The sequence below is a fragment of the Aquarana catesbeiana genome, linkage group LG08, assembly GCF_042186555.1.
Source record: "Aquarana catesbeiana isolate 2022-GZ linkage group LG08, ASM4218655v1, whole genome shotgun sequence".
In the NCBI taxonomy this organism is placed as follows: Eukaryota; Metazoa; Chordata; class Amphibia; order Anura; family Ranidae; genus Aquarana; species Aquarana catesbeiana.
Genome location: NC_133331.1, coordinates 23,874,766 through 23,897,204, shown reverse-complemented (window position 1 = coordinate 23,897,204; position 22,439 = coordinate 23,874,766). Strand labels below are relative to the sequence as shown.

Sequence of the window (22,439 nt, the reverse complement as noted above, 5' to 3'; positions counted from 1 at the left end):
ACAATAATATACATCTCACTCTCTCCAAATGTCTATTATTGACCCCTATCATAGGACTATCTATCCATCACATGAGATTAATTCACACAATTTGTGTTTCTATACACTGGCTTATTGCATACCACTGGAAATCTCCATCAGTACCTCTAACCCAACTGAAACAAGAATAAACAACATTAACCTCAGGGAAAAAGTATTTCATACTTTATACAACACAAAACATTTATTTGACAAGAAATGGGACCCATGGTTCACACATTCGGAACACTTTTTAAACCCCACATAAACAATATCTTTAATTAGAGGTCACTAAGGAATAAAAGCTGTCTATATATTTCAATGACACTCTGATTGTATGTTGGTCAATCCTAGCAATGTACTTATATCATTCACTGTATACATTATCTTCATTTCTTTACTAGTAAAAGCTATATACTGTATTTCTCGTGATATATGGCATTGTGTTTTGTACCACTATTTTGTACCTAATAAAAAGTTGGTACACAAAAAAAGAAAGCACTTAATTACATGACAACCAGGCAGCCAGTATTTTCAGCTTCTTAGCTTGGTAGTTATTCAGTATGTACATTGGATATAAAAAGTCTACACACCCCTGTTAAAATGTCAGGTTTCTGTGATTTGAAAAAATGAGACAAAGATAAATCATTTCAGAACTTTTTCCACCTTTAATGTGACCTATAAACTGTACAAAACAAACTGAAATCTTTTAGGGAGGGGGGAAGTAGGAATAAAAAAAAACCTAAAATAACGTGGTTGCATAAGTGTGCACATCTTCTTAAAACTGGGGATAAGAATTAAGCAATCCATACAAACTCATGTTAAATATGAGTCAGTACACATCTGCCATCATTTAAAGTGCCTCTGATTAACCTCAAATAAAGTTCAGGTGTTCTAGTAGGTCTTTCCTTACATTTTCTTAGTTGCATCCTATAGCAAAAGCTATGGCCTGCAGAGATCTTCCAAAGCATCAGGATCTCATTGTTAAAAGGTATCAGTCAGGAGAAAGGTACAAAAGAATTTCCATTAGATTAGATATTAGATATACCATGGAACACAGTGAAGACCGTCATCATCAAGTGGAGAAAATATGGCATAACAGTGACATTACCAAGAACTGGACGTCCCTCCAAAAATGATGAAAAGATTTAAAGAAAACTGGTCAGGGAGGCTGCCAAGAGGCCTACAGCAACATCAAAGGAGCTGCAGGAATATCTGGCAAGTACTGACTGTGTGGTACATGTGACAACAATCTCCCATATTCTTCATATGTTTGGGCTTTGGGGTAGAGTAGCAAGACGGACGCCTTTTCTTACCAAGAAAAATATCCAAGCCGGACTAAATTTTGTAAAAACAAAAAAGTGTCCCAAAAGCATCTGGGAAAATGTGTTATGGTCTGATGAAACCAAGGTTGAACTTTTTGGCCATAATTCCAAAAGATATGTTTGGTGCAAAAACAAAGCACATCACCAAAGAACACTATACCCACCGTGAAGCATGGTGGTGGCAGCATCATGCTTTGGGGCTGTTTTTCTTCAGCTGGAATAGAGACCTTAGCCAAGGTAGAAGGAATTATAAACAGTTCCAAATACCAGTCAATATTGACACAAAACCTTCAGGCTTTTGCTAGAAAGCTGAACATGAAGAAGAACTTCATCTTTCAGCATGACAACGACCCAAAGCATACATCCAAATCAACAAAGAAATGGCTTCACCAGAAAAAGATTCAAGTTTTGGAATGGCCCAGCCAGAGCCCAGACCTTAATCCCATTGAAAATCTGTGGGGGTGATGTGAAGAGGGCTGTGCACAGGAGATGCCCTCGCAATCTGACAGATTTGGAGTATTTTTGAAAAGAAGAGTGGACAAATATTGCCAAGTCAAGATGTGCCATACTAATAGACTCATACCCAAAAAGACTGAGTGCTGTAATACAATCAAAAGGTGCTTCAACAAAGTATTAGTGTAATTCCTTGTACACACAACCAGTTTTGCCATTGGAATAAACTCTGAAGACAGGCAGTAACTGCGTCAATTGGACACAGTTAAACTGGGCGGGTCCCCACTCATCCCCCCAAGGCCTTCAAGTGGCACCAAGTAGGAGGGCACATCAATGAATAAAATCCCTCAGAGTACGATCTATTGAAAGTGTATTTTTTGGCATGTGCCTTGTATTTTTTATGTATTCATGTCTGTTAAAAAGGAGCTATCCTTCGGACATGAGCTAGTGATGTTCAATGGTAAAAATAAACACTACCTATACCCTTTCAATAGATCATACACTGAGGGATTTTATTCATTGATGTGCCCTCCTACTTGGTGGCACTTGGAGGCCTTGCGTGGATGAGTGGGGACTAGCCCAGTTTAACTGTATCCAATTGACGCAGTTACTGCCTGTCTATGAGTTCTATTTTGCTGCTGGTCTAGCAGGGACTATCTATGATGACTGTTATGGGTATGATCTCTAGGCAATTACCATGCTGTATGGCCATTCTTTGTAAATGACTGTGAAAATTGTTTACTGTTTACTAATTGATGTATTTGAACTTTATTGTACAGTGTGATCTCCTCCCAACAAGTTCCCTTGACGAAGGGACGTATTGTGCCCTGAAACGCGTCGGACTGTCTGGACCTCACATGGGATTCTATCACCGTAGTCATCAGTGTTTTTATCGGTTTGAAAACTGTATATTTATATATTTGTATACGATTCTTTAATAAACCTTCTTTTTTATGATTCTTGTACATTGTTGCCTTTAAAGTCCCAATTCTCTTGGGGTGTATTTTCTTTTTCTATCTACCGTATAAGGGATGTTGGCAACTTAAAATGGTGTAGTTGGGTGTTCTCTCATTTTATGTCCCTGCTTCAGAGCATGCGTTGTTTTTGGTACACCGGAACAGCATACAGACGAGCGGGTTTCCCGATAGTAATTAGTTCCATCGGAAAAATTTAGAACATGTTCTCTAAGTCCTCCTGAATTTTCGATGGAAAAAGTCCGATGGGGCATACGATGAATATATGAATACGAATATAGCTCCCATCTGACTTTTTTCTGATGGACATTCTGCTCATGTGTACGCGGCATAAGGGTGTGCACACTTATGCAACCATATTATTTTAGTTTTTTTTATTTTTACTCCCCCTCTAAAATATTTTCGTTTGTTGTTCAACTGAGTTGTACAGTTTATAGGTCACATTAAAGGTGAAAAAAGTTCTGAAATGATTTATCTTTGTCCCATTTTTTACATCACAGAAACCTGACATTTTAACAGGGGTGTATGGACTTTTTATATCCACTGTATATATACTGCACTGTCTGACACCCCACTTGCTGAAGAAACCTTTATGAAAATGTGGAACAGCAAATAAGTCAAATCAAAAATTACTTTACACTAATAACTCAGAAGATGAAGTACTGTTCAGGCTTGGTTCACACTGACTTGGGATCCAACTTGTGAGACCCCAAGTCGTGTGACATGTGAAATCCCATTTTAGCCAATGAGAGCTGTCCTAATTAGCACCACTGAAGTCACTCCGACTTTAGAAAAGGTTCCTGTACTACTTCAAGTCAACTTCTATCTGACTTGTGCCTCAAAGTAATACTCAAGTTGCCTTCAAGTCTCTTGGCAAAGTCTCACCGTAAGTTGTGCGGCTTTCAGGTTGTGGCAGTTTAAATCCGAGCCTAACAAACTATATCTATTGCCTGAAGAGCCAAAATAATTCAGTTTAAAAAATTGTGGAGTACATTTTCACCATGAAAGTGTATACCAGGGATATGCAATTAGCGGATCTCCAGATGTTGCAAAACTACAAGTCCCATCATGACTCTGCCTCTGGGTGTTATGCTTGTGGCTGTCAGAGTCTTGCTATGCCTCATGGGACTTGTAGTTCTGCAATAGCTGGAGGTCCACTAATTGCATATCCCTGGTGTATACCAAGCCAAAACTTTTAGCGTGGGGAACAGTGGTGGCTCGGTCCATCCATCAGTCAAACCCCCCACCCCATTGCTCGTCCATCCCCCAGCCCCCACTTACCCAATCTAGGCCGTGGGCAGCTTCAACGGCTTTCCCCTGCATCTCCTCCTCTGTGGCCAATATGGTTGCTTCTCCTCTCTGCCAATTGGGCTCGAAGACCCGCTTCCTGATTGGCCAGGAGAAGAAGCAGGAAGACAATAGCCAAAATGAATATGCTATTGTCACACAACTGGGTGGGCTCAGGGTGCAGTGCTCAGTGTGATGAGCCCACCTTTTTTTAAGCCAATTAGAGCCTCAGGCTTTAATCATGTGCTTGAAAAACAAACCAAAAAAACCCAATTTAAATCCATGTGTCCAGCACCCTGCATGTAGATTAGGGGCCGGATGCATGGATTAGGGGGGCGGTACCCCTGCACCCATAATGGAGTGGCCGCCACTGGTGGGGAAGGTATAGGTCCCATCATGATTTTACTGCTCTCTGGAGGTTCCGTTAGAGAGATGTATCCCCACTTAGGGTGAGCTGAACACCCCCTGGTCTGGTTCGCACCAAAACATGCGAACAGGCAAAAAACTCGGACGAACACACGAACACTGTTAGCGTCTATGGGACACGAACTTGGAAAATCAAAAATGCTCATTTTAAAGGCTTATATGCAAGTTATTGCCATAAAAAGTGTTTCCCCGTGGCGTCAGAGGGGGCGGGGTCACCCGTTTAAGTCATCAGGTGGCCCAACCCTCAGCTATATGACAGCTGTCACCAAGCAGAAGCGTCATTCGGCGGGAGCCTTCCAATGAGGCGGAACTGTTGCAGCTTTTTTTTTTGGTCAGTCGGGCGGCGTGGATTTACATCGTGGGACATTTTTATTTTTTTATCTTTAATAAAGGACTTGTCCCAAGCTGTCTCTTGTCTTTTTTACCATCTTTGACACTTTTTTGTGAAATTGTTGTACCCCCTTACCAATTCACATGGGGGGCAGATCTGGGGGTCCCCTTGTTAAAGGGGGCTTCCATATTCCAATAAGCCCCCCACCCGCATACCCCCACAACCACCAGGCAAGAGTTGTGGGGATGAGGCCCTTGTCCCCATCAACATGGGGAGAAGGTTCTTTGGGGTCAGACCCCAAAGCACCCTCCCCATGTTGAGGGCATGTGGCCTGGTACGGTTCAGGGGGGCACTTTCTAGTCCCCCCTCTTTTCCTGCGGCCTGCCAGGTTACATGCTTGGATAAGGGTCTGGTATGTATTTTGCTGGGAACCCCTACACCATTTTTTTTTAATTTTGGCACAGGGTTCCCCTTAAGATCCATACCAGACCTGAAGGGTCTATATTGCCAACACCCGACAATTCATTACAGCTGCAATCAGTTTTAAATGACTTTTTTTCCTTTAGAAATGTAATTTTGCTGCGGCACTGTTCTAAACAGGGGAAAAATGTGCCACTTTACAGGCATACTGCAGACACCCCCCAGGCATGATATTTAAAGGAATATTTCATTTTTATTGTTTCACTTTAAGCATTATTAAAATCACTGCTCCTGAAAAAACGGCCATTTTTAAAAAAAAATTTGCATTGATACATGTCCCCTAGGGCAAGACTCGGGTCCCCAAACACTTTTTATGACAATAACTTGCATATAAGCTTTTAAAATGAGCACTTCTGGGTTTTCATGTAAGTGTCCCATAGACTTTAACATTGTTCCGCGGCTTTCGAATTTGCTCATAATGTTCGTTGTTCGCCGAAAGGCCAAACAATCAAAGTTCAGCCCGAACTTATGCTCGGGCCAAACCATTCGCCCACCCCTAATCCTCACTTTCTGTTCTGCTGGCAATGTTTTACTAGACAGAAAATGAGGGGAACGCTCCAACAAAAACAAACAGAAATAACAATTATTTTCTTTAGTAGAAGTAGGCTAGAACCCTGTCAAATATTAATTTCTTCAAAATTTTCTTCCTGTCTGCTGAAACTGTGGTCAGTAGGGCAGAAAGCAATGATAAATCTCTCTAATTAAATCCCAAAAAGCAGGAAAAACCCAACATGGTTTCTAACCCTTCCCTACTTTATCCAAAACTAAAAATAACATTTTTGATCATACAATTGTTTATCTCACCTTTGTTTGTTTTTTTAACATTGATTTCTAAGGAGCCAACGTCTTGTATAGATCCCATGTAAGTCACCTGTGCAATAAAAAGGTAATAATTAACTTTGTGAATAAATAACAATAAAAGAACATGAACCATTTCTATTGTGTGTGGTACACAGGATGAGATTGTCAGATGAATGATTGTCGTTTTTTTTATAAGAGGTTACTAAAGTTATGAAAATTCTTGTATGACAGAATACAAATTTGGAAGTGATGATACAGTATATATTGCACTTTATTTGTATTGAATTTTCGGATGACAACTGTACTGATTAAATGGAAATTGTACGAATAATTTTGCATGAATTGTCGTGGCTCTAAAAACCTGTGTATTAATGATCAGATTATCATACGATTGCTTCTAAAGAGGTATTTTTTGTACAATTTTCTCATTGTGTGTATAGCCCTTTAGGGACTAGCTATAAAATTTAGACATGTGCAATTCTTTTTGTTCCGAAATCGTTTAACAAATTTTGTCGAATTCAAAAATATGTTTAATGAATTCCAATGAATATTCGTAAATTTTAATATTTGACAATTCGTACATTTGTAAATTTGAAAATTCTTAAATTCAGAAATTTGGAAATTCGTAAATTTGAAAATTCGAAATTCAAAAATCCAAAAACCCGAAAATTTGAAAATCTAAAATAATAACTTAACTATTACTAACTATTAAATGATAGGTATTGGAATTTCCTTTCAAATTTGGCTGTTAGTGAACGTAACGAGTACGAATTTATCCGAAGTTACAAATTATCTGAAGTAACGAATGCAGCATCTAAACAAATGGAACATAACAAATTAATAATAATAATAAATAACAATAATAATAAAAACTATTTATTAATATTATTATTGTTTTTTTTTATTATAAATCCCAATACCTATCATTTTATAGTTAGTTATTATTAGTTAGAATTTAGAATTTTTGAATTTTCAAATTTACGAATTTATGATTATTTGAATTTATGTATTTACCTAATTTTCAAATTTACGGATTTTCAAATTTTCAAATTTACAAATTGCGATCATAACAAATGACCCGAAAAATGAAAAAAAAGTGCACATGTCTAATAAAATTGGAGTAAAGTAATGTAGCATTTACAGTATAACTCAACACAGGCTAACACAGTGGCCAAGTGGTTAGCATTACCCCCAGGTAGCACCAGGGTAGTCAGTTCAAATCCCAAGCACGGAACAACCTGCACAAAATTTGTATGTTCTCCCTGTATATGCCTGGCATTGATTATTGTCATGGCAACATGTTTCACATAAGGTGGGTCGGGTGACGCCGTAGCTCCATCCCGCTGATGAAGTCCTATTGGACGTAAACCATACGGGGGAGAAGCTATATTCGAATTATGCCATCCAGAGAGACGGACGTCTCTTTGCTATATATTTCTAAGCAAATTTTTGATTGTTTTTAAAAGTGAATATATATTGTGTTTTGTGTATGTGTTTTAATAAAGCTTGGATTAGTCCAAAACAGAGAGCACCTTGACCAGTCATATGACGACCTGCCATGCAGTCCATTGGCAACAGCACTTGAAAGACCCACATCATAGAAAAAGGCGGACTTCTCCTTGCTCCTCATCTGGGATCTCCAACCCTACTATACCTCCAGTCCTCTCAAAAACCTGCCCTGTGAGGAATGAAGGTATAGCAATAGGTGTCCCAAGTACTTGCAGCCAATCTGCTAGCAGCACACCACCATCTGATTTTAGCCGGCAAATTTCCCTACCCCAGTTGCTGAACCGTAAAAAGACATTTGGTCCCAGCCATCCACATGCTCAGCATCTAATTGCTAGCTTGGCCAAATTGCTATATTTTTGATATAATATCCTTGATGTAATATTTCACAGCAGGGCCTGTTCCTGCGGCCAACAAGAGTAACTGTGAGGGGTTACAGTGTTCTGGTACCATCAAAACCAAAGGCCCAATTTTTCTGCCCCTGTTCAACAGGGGCATGTAATTACAATTTTTGATATATTATTTCACAGCAGGGCCCATTCCTGCGCCCACCAAAAGTATCTGTGAGGGGTTACGGTATTCTGGTACCACCTAAGGCACAGTTTTTCTGCAGAGTACATAGGGCTGGCCGTATAGTATATATACTGCTGTTCAAAGTATATAGTGCCTGGATGCCTGGGGGACCCCCACGCCATTTAAAAAAAAAAATTGGTGTGGTGTTCCCCTTAATGTCCATACCACACCTGAAGGGCCTGGTATGGATTTTGATGGGGACATTCACACCAATTTTTTTGTATTTTTAGCGCGGGGTTCCCCTTAATATTCATACCAGACCCAAAGGGCCTGGTAATGGACTGGGGGGGACACCCATTTTTGATTTTTACCTATATTGCCAGGATCTGACAATACATTACAGCTGCAAGAAGTTTTAAATTACATTTTTTTCCTTTAGAAATGTGGTAAGTTTATAAACATGGGAAGGATGTGCTACTTTACAGGCATACTAAGGACACTCCCCAGGCACGATATATAAAGCAATATTTCATGTTTATTGCTTCACTTTAAGCATTAATAAAATTACTGCTCCCAAACTGCTGTTTTTAAAACTTTTTTTTGCATTGATACATGTCCCCTGGGGCAGGATCCGGGTCCGCAAACACTTATTATGGCAATAACTTGCATATAAGCCTTTAAAAATATTTTTTTCATGTTCGCATCCCATAGACTTTAATGCTGTTCGCACAAATTTTTTGCCTGTTCGCATGTTTTGCTGCAAACCAAAGCGGGGATGTTCAGTTCATCCCTTGTCCTGACCAGATACCTTGGGCTGTAGCACCCCACCCCCCGCCATTACCTCTTATTAGTGTCCACCTCCAGTGTTATAGGAGGAGTCCTTTAGTTCTCCCATAAAGAGGAGTGTATTTCTCCCATGGTTGAGAAGTAGGATCTTTCATTATATGAATAGTGTAGGACCCACTGATAATGGGGTACTTTGAGGCATGTATATAAAATGTGCCACGCTACTCCTAACCAACAATCAATACAACCTATGCTGAAAAGCAATCTGAATGGAATATGTATCATAAAACAGTGAATTACAATAAAACAATTATAATATAAAGTGCTCGTGCTCCGTGAATCACACACCATATTAATATAAAAATAATCAACACAGTCCATATAAAGTGATAAGGTGTCTTCATGCAATGTGCACTCCCCCCCTTCAGTTGTACCCTCACCTTAAGGGCTTAGAAAATAAGCCTAAAGATGTTTTTAGCAGATATCCTGGACCATCCTTATGTCTCCTATAAGTATACTGGCTGCTGTGTGCTGATACTCCTCACAGGTCACCTCCTGCTCCTGATAATAGCCCAGCTTAAAGAGGATACCAGTTTCTCCTGGTCACTTCCAACAAGCCTCCTTACATATGCCACATAGGGAGAATAATTGAGGCATATAATAGTGTGATGCCATCTGTGAAATGTTTAATCTTAAAAAAACGCTCAGAGTACATTCAACTCACATTTACATAATAAAAGAATGCTTGTAAAGTGCTGTAATGCTGTGGTAGTGAGGGGGGGATAGGGTCACCTGAATCCCGGATCTGCAGACCCGGTTTTGCAGCGTTCAGTCTATCCTATGCCTCCTCTCCAGACCACTTTCTGCTTCCCACACGTCAGACAATCAGGCTCCTCCTACTGGTTTCGTCACAGATCTTGTGACTTCATCTGGGACTTCTGATTGGCTGACTTTTGCTTACTATATATACTAGCCTGTGACTCCATTTTCTTGTAGCCCCTGCTGTATTAGTATGTTAAAAACTCTGATCGCCGTCATTTTGTCGTAGCCCCCTGTTGTGATTTGATACTGACGGCGATCTGCTGTATTCTACCCTGAGGTGTATGTATTGCTCTATAGCCATTATATTTAAATACCACATTGCTATATAATAAAATAAGAGTGAATAATGCCATGGGATAGTGGCCAGTGTCAGGTCCCTATGGTAATTTTATTTCAGTAGTTATCATTTTTTTCCACTAGGGGTCTCCCTTGTCAGCTTTGTAACTAATGGTTTAAATGTATACGAACTATGCTCTAATTGTTATAGGATTCCCTTCTCTATTCACATCTACAAGAGGAATCAATATGGCTATAGAGCAATACATACACCTCAGGGTAGAAAACAATAGATTGCGGTCAGTATCAAATCACAACAGGGAGCTATGACAAAATGGCGGCAATCAGAGTTTTTAACATACTAATACATCAGGGGCTACAAGAAAATGGAGTCACAGGCTAGTATATATAGTAAGCAAAAACGGCAGCCAATCAGAAGTCCCAGATGAAGTCATGAGATCTGTGACGAAACCGGTAGGAGGAGCCTGATTGTCTGACATTTGGGAAGCAGGAAGTGGTCTGGGGAGGAGGCATAGGATAGACTGAACGCTGCAAAACCGGGGCTGCAGATCCGGGATTCAGGTGACCCAATCCCCCCCTCTCTACCACAGCATTACAGCGTTTTTTTGAGATTAAACATTTCACAGATGGTATCACACTATTGTATGCCTCTATTATTCTCCCTATGTGGCATATGCGAGGAGGCTTGTTGGAAGTGACCAGGAGAAACTGGTATCCTCTTTAAGCTGGGCTATTATCAGGAGCAGGAGGTGACCTGTGAGGAGTAGGGATGAGCCGAACACCCCCCTGTTCGGTTCGCACCAGAACATGCGAACAGGAAAAAAGTTTGCTGGAACACGCGAACACCGTTAAAGTCCATGGGACACGAACATGAATAATTAAAAGTGCTAATTTTAAAGGCTTATATGCAAGTTATTGTCATAAAAAGTGTTTGGGGACCCGGGTCCTGCCCCAGGGGACATGGATCAATGCAAAAAAAGTTTTAAAAACGGCCGTTTTTTCAGGAGCAGTGATTTTAATAATGCTTAAAGTCAAACAATAAAAGTGTAATATCCCTTTAAATTTCATAGCTGGGGGGTGTCTATAGTATGCCTGTAAAGGGGCGCATGTTTCCCGTGTTTAGAACAGTCTGACAGCAAAATGACATTTCGAAGGAAAAATTCCATTTAAAACTACCCGCGGCTATTGCATTGCCGACAATACACATAGAAGTTCATTGATAAAAACGGCATGGGAATTCAACACAGGGAAACCAAGAACCAAAATTAAAAAAAAAAAATTACGTGGGGTTCCCCCTAAATTCCATACCAGACCCTTCAGGTCTGGTATGGATTTTAAGGGGAACCCCGCGCCAAAAAAAAAAAAAAACGGCGTGGGGTCCCCCCAAAAATCCATACCAGACCCTTATCCGAGCACGCAACCTGGCAGGCCGTAGGAAAAGAGGGGGGGACGAGAGTGCGGCCCCCCTCCTGAACCATACCAGGCCACATGCCCTCAACATTGGGAGGGTGCTTTGGGGTAGCCCCCAAAACACCTTGTCCCCATGTTGATGAGGACAAGGGCCTCATCCCCACAACCCTGGCCGGTGGTTGTGGGGGTCTGCGGGCGGGGGGCTTATCGGAATCTGGAAGCCCCCTTGAACAAGGGGACCCCCAGATCCCGGCCCCCCCCTGTGTGAAATGGTAAGGGGGAACTTACCCCTACCATTTCACTAAAAAACTGTCAAAAATGTTAAAAATGACAAGAGACAGTTTTTGACAATTCCTTTATTTAAATGCTTCTTCTTTCTTCTATCTTCCTTTATCTTCTTCTTCTTCTGGTTCTTCTGGCTCTTATGGTTCTTCCTCCGGCGTTCTCGTCCAGCATCTCCTCCGCGGCGTCTTCTATCTTCTTCTCCTCAGGCCGCTCTGCACCCATGGCATGGGGGGAGACTCCCGCTCTTCTCTTCATCTTCTTCTTCATCCTCTTCTCTTCTTCCTTCTTCTCTTCTTCATTTTCTTCTCGGGGCCCCCCCGCACCCATGCTGGCATGGAGGGAGGCTCCCGCTGTGTGATGGAGTCTCCTCGTCTGACGGTTCTTAAATAACGGGGGTCGGGGCCACCCGGTGACCCCGCCCCCCTCTGACGCACGGTGACTTGACGGGACTTCCCTGTGACGTCACGGGGAATGCCACAGGGAAGTCCCGTCATGTCCCGTGCGTCAGAGGGGGCGGGGTCACCGGGTGGCCCCACCCCCCGTTATTTAAGAACCGTCAAACGAGGAGATGCCGTCACACAGCGGGAGCCTCCCTCAATGCCAGCATGGATGCAGAGCGGCCTGGAGAAGAAAATGAAGAAGAGAAGAAGAGAAGAGGATGAAGAAGAACATGAAAAGAAGAGCGGGAGCCTCCCCCCATGCCATGGGTGCGGAGCGGCCCCAGGAGAAGAAGATAGAAGACACCGCGGAGGAGATGCTGGACGAGAACGCCGGAGGAAGAACCATAAGAGCCAGAAGAACCAGAAGAAGAAGAAGATGAAGGAAGATAGAAGAAAAAAGAAGCATTTAAATAAAGGAATTGTCAAAAACTGTCTCTTGTCATTTTTAACATTTTTGACAGTTTTTTTGTGAAATGGTAGGGGTAAGTACCCCCTTACCATTTCACACAGGGGGGGCCAGGATCTGGGGGTTCCCTTGTTAAAGGGGGCTTTCAGATTCCGATAAGCCCCCCGCCCGCAGACCCCCACAACCACCGGCCAGGGTTGTGGGGATGAGGCCCTTGTCCTCATCAACATGGGGACAAGGTGTTTTGGGGGGCTACCCCAAAGCACCCTCCCAATGTTGAGGGCATGTGGCCTGGTACGGTTCAGGAGGGGGGGCGCACTCTCGTCCCCCCTCTTTTCCTGCGGCCTTCCAGGTTGCGTGCTCGGATAAGGGTCTGGTATGGATTTTTGGGAGGACCCCACGCCGTTTTTTTTTTTTTTTTTTTGGCGCAGGGTTCCCCTTAAAATCCATACCAGACCTGAAGGGTCTGGTATGGAATTTAGGGGGAACCCCACGTCATTTTTTAAAAAATTTTGGCCGGGGTTCCCCTTAATATCCATACCAGACCTGAAGGGCCTGGTATGGAATTTAGGGGGACTCCCACGTCTTTTTTTTTTCTTTAATTTTGGTTTGGGGTTTCCCTGTGTTGAATTCCCATGCCGTTTTTATCAATGAACTTCTAAGTGTATTGTCGGCAATGCAATAGCCGCGGGTAGTTTTCAATGGAATTTTTCCTTCGAAATGTCATTTTGCTGTCAGACTGTTCTAAACACGGGAAACGTGCGCCCCTTTACAGGCATACTATAGACACCCCCCAGCTACGAAATTTAAAGGAATATTACACTTTTATTGTTTGACTTTAAGTATTATTAAAATCACTGCTCCTGAAAAAACTGCCATCTTTAAAACTTTTTTTTGCATTGATCCATGTCCCCTGGGGCAGGACCCGGGTCCCCAAACACTTTTTATGACAATAACTTGCATTTAAGCCTTTAAAATTAGCACTTTTGATTTCTCCCATAGACTTTTAAAGGGTGTTCTGCGGCATTCAAATTTGCCGCAAACACCCCAAATTGTTCGCTGTTCGGCGAACTTGCGAACAGCCAATGTTCGAATCGAACATGAGTTCGACTCGAACTCGAAGCTCATCCCTAGTGAGGAGTATCAGCACACAGCAGCCAGTATACTTATAGGAGACATAAGGATGGTCCAGGATATCTGCTGAAAACATCTTTAGGTTTATTTTCTAAGCCCTTAAGGTGAGGGTACAACTGAAGGGGGAGGAGTGCACATTGCATGAAGACACCTTATCACTTTATATGGAATGTGTTGATTATTTTTATATTAATATGGACTGTGTGTGATTCACGGAGCATGAGCACTTTATATTATAATTGTTTTATTGTAATTCACTGTTTTATGATACATATTCCATTCAGATTGCTTTTCAGCATAGGTTGTATTGATTGTTGGTTAGGAGTAACGCGGCACATTTTATATACATATATTTTTTTTCACATTGTGGGGAAGTGTGGGAAGTGCAGGCAGCTTTTTTATTTTTTAGTTCACGGTAGCTTATAGTTTTTGGCAGCTCACGAGGTTTCACCCATTTCGGTACTTTGAGGCAGTAGTGGGCTTAAGCTCCATATGGCCATGTAATGTGACCAAATCGCACAACCACCCACCCCCCGATCAGTCAGGCGGTTGGTCGGGCTCGCACTTACCCCATCTATGGAGCAGGCAGCACTTCCCTCCGGGTGGCAGCTTCTCTTGCATCACAGCGGCCGTGCTCCTTCTCCCTCCCCCACGGCCAATAGGATCACTTCTCCTTTTGGCCAACCAGTAAACGGGTCTCAAGACCCGCTTCCTGATTGGCCGGGAGGAGAATCCATGCGTCCGGTGCCCCGCATGTAGATTAGGGGCTGGACACATGGATTGAGTCCCTAATAGATGGGCCGCCAGTGGGTTGGGGTGTTTTTTTGTTTTTGTTTTTTGTACAGTTGGTTTAATTGGAAGCGGGTATGCACTGGATACTTTCAGCTGCCATTTCGCTCTTGCTGGTTGTCCAGTGCACCCCTGTGCCCATCCCTATCCACCAGGGATGTGCAGTCAGGGGAGGCAGGGCCATGAACATAAAAAAAAAGAGCTTTGAGGGTCGTAGCTCAACGACCTGGGGTCATAGAGACCCCAAATTTGGGGGGGGGGTTGCCCAGGAATCGTCGCCGTCCGTCTCCAAAAAAAAGAATATTGAGCACCAGCCGCCACTGACTGTACATGTTTTCTCACTAAAGGTTTTTAGAAATGGGAATCATTTCTGGAAAAAATTTAAATTGGGAATAAGCCCAGTTGGTTGCTACTGGCACCAGCTTCCCTTTACTTCTCCCTTTTATTCAGTATATCCTGGCAGGTAAAACTGAATGGGGAGGGGCCATGACAGAGTGTTAGGCAGCAGCAGCTGTCTGTACTGGGACATAACCTCACTGCTACATCCATTACCTATTGTTTTATTCAGGTTATATGCCTCTTCTGAGTGGTGCACTGACGCACCCTCAAAATGTGAGTACCCCCTTCTGGGGGAGAGTTTTTTATCTGACCTTGTTAATAAACACTTTTTTAAACGTTATCACACCATATGGTTCCTTTCTCTTTTTTCCTATGATTTGAGCCTATGCTGAAGCCTGTTTTCCTGTGATCCACACTGAGCCCTGGGTGGCTCATAAGCGTTTCATGACTCTGTCTAGCAACTTAGTCACATTCCCTAAGGTGAGCGCTTTACCTTGGGGGGGTCAACTTTTGTTTCACCATCGCATGATATGTGGCACATGGAATCGCAGCATGTTTGAAAACATCATCACTGAAGCACAGTTGCCATCACTTTCATTAAGGACTTTTGTGTTTAATATATGTCTATTTTATGATGGACGATTAAGTATATGTATTGTGTGACACTCTGCACTTTTTGGCTGGCACATGTCATTTTTCAGCCTTTGTTTGCATATATGAATCATTTATGAATTAATGTTATTTATTTTATTATTTATTTGTTTATTGCACTTTTAGCACCTGGTTTGCACTGATTCATTTTGAAGCATTTTTGTTGATATTACCATTTCACATGCTCACTGCATGGTTTATTTGTGCACATTAAGTTTGTTTATCTTGGGGGATATAGCACATATTGGGGTTAAATTATTTTATACTTTGTTGTATATGCACTGTATCTCTGTGTGCCAGGATTAAGGCATGGTTAGCACACTCTAGCGCATCATATTTATTTATTTATTTAATATTTCACACGCATTCCAAGCGTGATTCATGTATGCGGCTGTGTAGTGCTTACGTTTAGCACTAGGTTCATTTTGGCTCGTAGGAATTTTTCTTTGTTCATTAGGTAAAGCTGAATGTGTTTCTTTGTACACAGTACTTAATAATAAGACTCTCACCAGATAATGGAGATCTAGGTGTTCATACTCCTCCTTTAGCTCTGTGTGTTTGATGATATATTCCACCTGGACCTCCTGTTCCCCTCCACATGGCAGGACCTTGTCCACGGAGTGCAGCTTCAGGAAGCTCTTGCTTTTGGAATAGAAGGGATAAAGTGATAGGTGCGCTTGTCCATAGTCAGGCCCGAGGAAGCCGGCCACAAATTGTGGGTACTCCAGTCTTGTTTTTGTCTGTTGAAAAATGTATATATAAGTGATTAGAAACTGCAAGACAAAAACCATACGGGGGAGGAGCTATATTCGAATTATGCCATCCAGAGAGACGGACGTCTCTTTGCTATATATTTCTAAGCAAATTTTTGATTGTTTTTAAAAGTGAATATATATTGTGTTTTGTGTATGTGTTTTAATAAAGCTTGGATTAGTCCAAAACAGAGAGCACATTGACCAGACATATGACGACCTGCCATGCAGTCCATTGGCAACAGCACTTGAAAGACCCACATCATAGAAAAAGGCGGACTTCTCCTTGCTCCTCATCTGGGATCTCCAACCCTACTATACCTCCAGTCCTCTCAAAAACCTGCCCTGTGAGTAATGAAGGTATAGCAATAGGTGTCCCAAGTACTTGCAGCCAATCTGCTAGCAGCACACCACCATCTGATTTTAGCCGGCAAATTTCCCTACCCCAGTTGCTGAACCGTAAAAAGACATTTGGTCCCAGCCATCCACATGCTCAGCATCTAAATGCTAGCTTGGCCAAATTGCTATATTTTTGATATAATATCCTTGATATAATATTTCACAGCAGGGCCTGTTCCTGCGGCCAACAAGAGTAACTGTGAGGGGTTACAGTGTTCTGGTACCATCAAAACCAAAGGCCCAATTTTTCTGCCCCTGTTCAACAGGGTCATGTAATTACAATTTTTTATATAATATTTCACAGCAGGGCCCGTTCCTGCGCCCACTGAAAGTATCTGTGAGGGGTTATGGTATTCTGGTACCACCTAAGGCACAGTTTTTCTGCAGAGTACATAGGGCTGGCCGTATAGTATATATACTGCTGTTCAAAGTATATAGTGCCTGAAAGCCTGGGGGACCCCCACGCCATTTAAAAAAAAATTGGTGTGGTGTTCCCCTTAATGTCCATACCACACCTGAAGGGCCTGGTATGGATTTTGATGGTGACATTCACACCAATTTTTTTGTATTTTTAGCGCGGGGTTCCTCTTAATATTCATACCAGACCCAAAGGGCCTGGTAATGGACTGGGGGGACACCCATTTTTGATTTTTATCTATATTGCCAGGATCTGACAATACATTACAACCGCAAGAAGTTTTAAATAACATTTTTTTCCTTTTGAAATGTGTTAATAGTGGTGTGGTCCATAGTCAGGCCTGAGGAAGCCGGCCACAAATTGTGGGTACTCCAGTCTTGTTTTTGTCTGTTGAAAAATGTATATATAAGTGATTAGAAACTGCAAGACAAAAACATTTTTTTAAACATTTGCTTTTAAAGAGTAACTCCACTTTTATGGGTGATCTATGTACATTGCACAGATTTTAATAAACTTTATTGCAGATTCCTACTTTTTGTTTTTCTGAACTAATAGCTGTTTCTCTGTGTCCATGTGCAAAGTGACTGTTAGACATGTGCAATTCGTTTCGTTCCAAATTCTTTTTTTAACGCATTTCGTTAATTCAAAAACATCTGAATTAATGAAAATCCGTTTAACTAATTTTTTATGAATATTCGTAAATTCGCAAGTTCGTCAATTCGGAAATTTGAAATTCAAAAATCCGAAAACCCGAAAATTTGAAAATCTGAAAAAAGAACTAACTATTAATTTATAGGTATTGGAATTTCCTTTCAAATTTGGCTGTTAGTGAACTTAACAAATAAAAATGTATCCAAAGTTACAAATTATTCGAAATAACGAATGCCGTAGCTAAACGAATGGAACGTAAGGAATAATAATAAATAACAATAATAATAAAAACGTTTTATTATTATTTATTATTAATTCGATCCGTTCCATTTGTTTAGATGCGGTATTCATTATTTCGGATATTTCGTAAATTCGTATAAATTCATATTAGTTATTCTCACTTATAGCCAAAATTTAAAAGGAAATTCCAATTCCTATAATTTAATAGTTCGTTATTATCAGTTAGGTAGTTATTATTTAGATTTTTCGGATTTTCGTCCTTTCGAATGTTCTAATTTTCTCACTTTTGAATTTTCGAATTTACAAATTTACGAATTTTCAAATTTACAAATTTTCAAATTTACGAATTTTCAAATTTATGAATTTTCAAATTTACAAATTCTCAAATTGCGGTCGTAATGAATGACCTGAAAAAAAAATGAATGTAACGAAAACAAACACATTTTTCGGCAGTGCTCATGTCTAATGAATGTGAATCGCAGTAACTTTCTAATTATCAATCAGCTGCTGCACTTGCAGGGTTTACTGAGGAAAACGGCAGGGTATGCATTCCTTTAGATGCAATTTGCCTTTGGGAGTATCTCACCAAAAATTAAATTTTCCTTGCAGGGGATGCCTAAAATCTGACTTGTATCTTAGTGCAGACTTCTGGGAAAATTAGTAAGCCAATCACACAAACAGGAAATTACATTTCTGGGGGGGCATTCTATACACCATTTGTACAGAACGCCTCCAGGTAGCCATATTGCTTTGCTTTTTTTTTTATAAACCAATATTTAAGGGATTCTTGGAACAAGAAGATTCAAAAAGTCACTATATTAGAAAGTCCATCCAATAATATTCTGGGGTCCCAGAATAAGGATCCAGAATATAAAATAGCAGACAGACTGTTACAAAGACAGACCGTACTGTAAATGAGTCAAATAAACTTTAATGCTCCATCGACAAAAAAAAAAAAAAAAAAGCAACCAATTTGCTTCAGAGGCTCAAAACACTCCTTTATTAGGGCTAGGAGATAACGAGGGCCCGTCCATACAGGGGCAGAGGTGCCTACTCCATGCGCCGGGCCCCTAATTTAAATGCAAGGCACCAGACACATGGATTTCAATAGGAGTTTTTTTTTAAAAGCACATGATTAGAGCCAGAGGCTCTAATTGGTTTAAAAAAAGGGTGGGCTCAGAGCGCAAAGCACTGCGCCCCGAGCCCACCCAGTTGTGTGACAATAGCGAGATAATATTTACTGTTGTCTTCCTGCTTCTCCTCCCGGCCATTAACTGCTCAGGAAGCGGGTCCTGAGACTTGATTGGCTGATAGGTGAAGCGATCTTGTTGGCCTCCGAGGAGGAGGAGGGAAAAGACACAGGGGAAGCTGCTCTGCCATGAAGCCGAGGAAGGAGGAGACGCAGAAGCCTGCCACCGGGAGGAAATCCGCGACCGACCAGGGGTGTTGTGCAGGAAACCTGATCAACCACCACCGAGGGGGTGGCAATCTGTCCATAGGGCCACCCTGGCCCCCCAGTCGGTCAGTCCCCACACTTACCCCATGTAGGTCTTGGATTTTCTCCGGGCCTCTGCGTCTCCTCCTTCCTCGGCTTCACTTCAGTGAGTGTCAATAATTAGAAAATGTTTTAGATGTGTTTCTTAGCAAATACAACATACAGCGATATGGGAAATTGTTGTGGCATAAACACACACACACGTTCAACTGGATGGACTAGTATCTTTATTCAATCAACTATATAACTATGAAATCAGGGAAAAGTATGAAGGAAGGTGCAGTCTACGTCCTCCACTGTAGGTGGCGCTGCTCCTCTGCAGTGCCATTGCAGTTGGAGGGAAGATCAAGAGGAACATGGTTCCTTTATGGTTTCCTGGGTCACTGGGGAAGCTATCCAATTGGATTCTACCATCCCATGTGATTCTAGCAGCCATCTTTGCTTAGGCAGAACCTGTTTAAAGCGGAACTTCAGTAATTTTTTCATCTTTCCATCTATTAAATCTTCTGCCCTTGTTGTTTTAACTTTAAATAGAAAAAAAAAGATAAATAAATGTTTTCCCTTTTTTATAAATTATCACATTCTCTCTGTTCTCAGCTGCATACGAATTGGGGGAGGAGAAGCAGCAGAACAGTGAGCCTCCCAGTGAATGGCTGTGTAGCGGGGGCGTGTCAGGACAAGTTTGAGAGTACACTGATTTCCTAGGGGAATAGCTAGGGAACTGACCATGGTGTGCTCTCCTGCTTAGTGTGGTCAGTTTTTAAAAGAAAAGTGGAGGGGCTGGCAGGCACACCAGGGATTTCACATAAAGGAAGCAATACAAAGAGAACAGGATATTTTCTCATACAAGTACATAGTACAGCAGACACATATCAGAAATAGACAGGTTCAATTTGTATCGTTCCAAATTTTTTTTTAATGAATTTTGACAAATTCATTCATTTGGAAATATCTGAATTAATTAACAAACTCTTTCAAAAATTAGTAAATTCGAAAAAATTCGGAAATTTTAAAAAAATCGTAAATTCCGGAATTTGAAAAAAATCTGAAATTCGGAAATTTGAAAAGAATCAGAAATTCAAAAAAAATTTGTAAATTCCGAAATTCTAAAAAAAAACATAAATTCAGGAATTAAAAAAGTAGTACATTCGGAAATTCAAAAAAGTTGGAAATTTGAAAATTCGAAAAAATCTGAAATTCGAAAAAAAATCGGAAATTCGGAAATTTGAAACCCCAAAAATTCAAAAATCCGAAATAATTACTAACTAATAATAACTAACTATTAAATTATAGGTATTGAAATTTCCTTTCAAATTTGGCTGTTAGTGAACATAACGAATACAAATTTATCCAAAGTTACGAATTTTCCAAAATAATGAATGCCGCATCTAAACGAATGGAATGTAACAAATTAATAATAATTATAATTACAATAATAATAATAAAAACGTTTTTCTTATTATTAATTTGTTCCGTTCCATATGTTTAGATGTGGCATTTGTTATTTCGGATAATTCGTAACTTTGGATAAATTCGTATTCGTTGTGTTCACTAACAGACACATTTGAAAGGAGATTCCAATACCTATAATTTATTAGTTAGTAATAGTTCAGTCATTATTTCAGATTTTCAAATTTTTGGGTTTTCGAATTTCCAAATTTCCGATTTGTTTTTTTAATTTCCTATTCTCCGATTTTTATCGAATTTCCCAGATTTTTGGAATTTCCAAATTTACGTTTTTTTTCGAATTTCTGTTTTTTTTTTTCCAATTTCCGATTTTTTAAAAAATTTTTAGAATTTTCAATGTTTTTTAAAATTTTATTGAATTCCTGTTTTTTTCGCATTTACGATATTTTTCAAATTTACGAATTTACAAATTGCGATCATAACGAATGACCCGAAAAACTAAAAAAAACCCCCAAAAACGAATGAAACGGAAATGAACGAATTTTTCAAATTTTTTCGGCAGTACACAGTGTCTAGTAACAAACGCTTTAGAGCATGAATGATAGTGATTATGCTCTTCTTAAGCAGAAAGGTTGCTCTCTGTGAAAACAGGAAGCTTCTAGATATATATATACATATGAGATTCCCATACCACAAAGGTTTTTGTGCCACTCCAGTCGGTTGTATTCAAGATGAAAACAGCAATGCCATTGTTGTCTGTCACCGAGGTATCAACAAGCACTTCTGTGCCGTCTCTACTATAGAAATGAAGTTTCACCTTTTGTTTAGGATTATCATTGGCATCTGTCACTTTAACCTGGAATAAAACACAATGAGATGTAACTGGGTAGCAAAGAAAGTTAAAAAGTCCATCAGTGTCAACCCTCTGCCACCCTAACACTGGCGTAATACTGCTGATGATCCAGAAGATGCAAAATCCAAATAGGCAGGTACAGATGAAAGCAAATATAAAAGACACAAATTAATACTTCTAGGAATTCACTAATCAACACATTGTTTTTTTTTTAAATATATTTTCAAATGTAGCTAGCTACAAAGCTGAATTTGACTTTGTATCAGCCCCTTGTAATCCTCTATACAGCAGCACTCTGGGAGATGAAGGGGCAGCACCAGGAACCAATCCGGTGTGTTGCATACAAACAGGGGGCGGCCCGTCCATTGCGGGCACCCGGAGCGCCACCTCCCCTATCCACCGCTGCCGCCGCCCTCCCTATCTATGCGCCCGGCCCCTTTCAGGATGCCAGGTGCATTAATTCCTATGGCAGGGGTGTTTTTTTTAAGCACCTGATTAGAGCCAGAGGCTCTAATAGGCTTCAATATAGGGTGGGCTTGGGGTGCAGAGCATTATGTCTGGAGCCCACCCAGTTGTGTTGCAACAGCAAATGAATTTGCTATTGTAATACTGATTTTCCTCCCGGGCAATTAGGAAGCTGGTCTGAAACCCACAACCCGATTGTCTGAAAGGACAGGCGATTCCATTGGACACCTAGGAGGGGGGAGGAGACGCACGGCGGAAGCGAGGAGGAGAACACACAGGAGCTGCT

The 22,439-nt window shown here is 40.9% G+C and overlaps 1 protein-coding gene across 3 annotated transcripts in view; it reads right to left on the bottom strand.

The window, feature by feature from the left end:
• The window catches only part of LOC141105642 (alpha-2-macroglobulin-like), a 353,065-nt gene that overhangs the window by 219,332 nt on the left and 111,294 nt on the right, over window positions 1-22,439 (bottom strand). For all 3 annotated transcript variants that reach the window (XM_073595615.1, XM_073595613.1, XM_073595614.1), the window contains exons 11-13: window positions 21,527-21,691; window positions 15,983-16,213; window positions 6,099-6,165 (exon numbers count right to left, since the gene is read on the bottom strand). In XM_073595615.1, coding sequence (XP_073451716.1) covers window positions 6,099-6,165; window positions 15,983-16,213; window positions 21,527-21,691 — 463 coding nt within the window. The remainder of the gene's footprint in view (window positions 1-6,098; window positions 6,166-15,982; window positions 16,214-21,526; window positions 21,692-22,439) is intronic.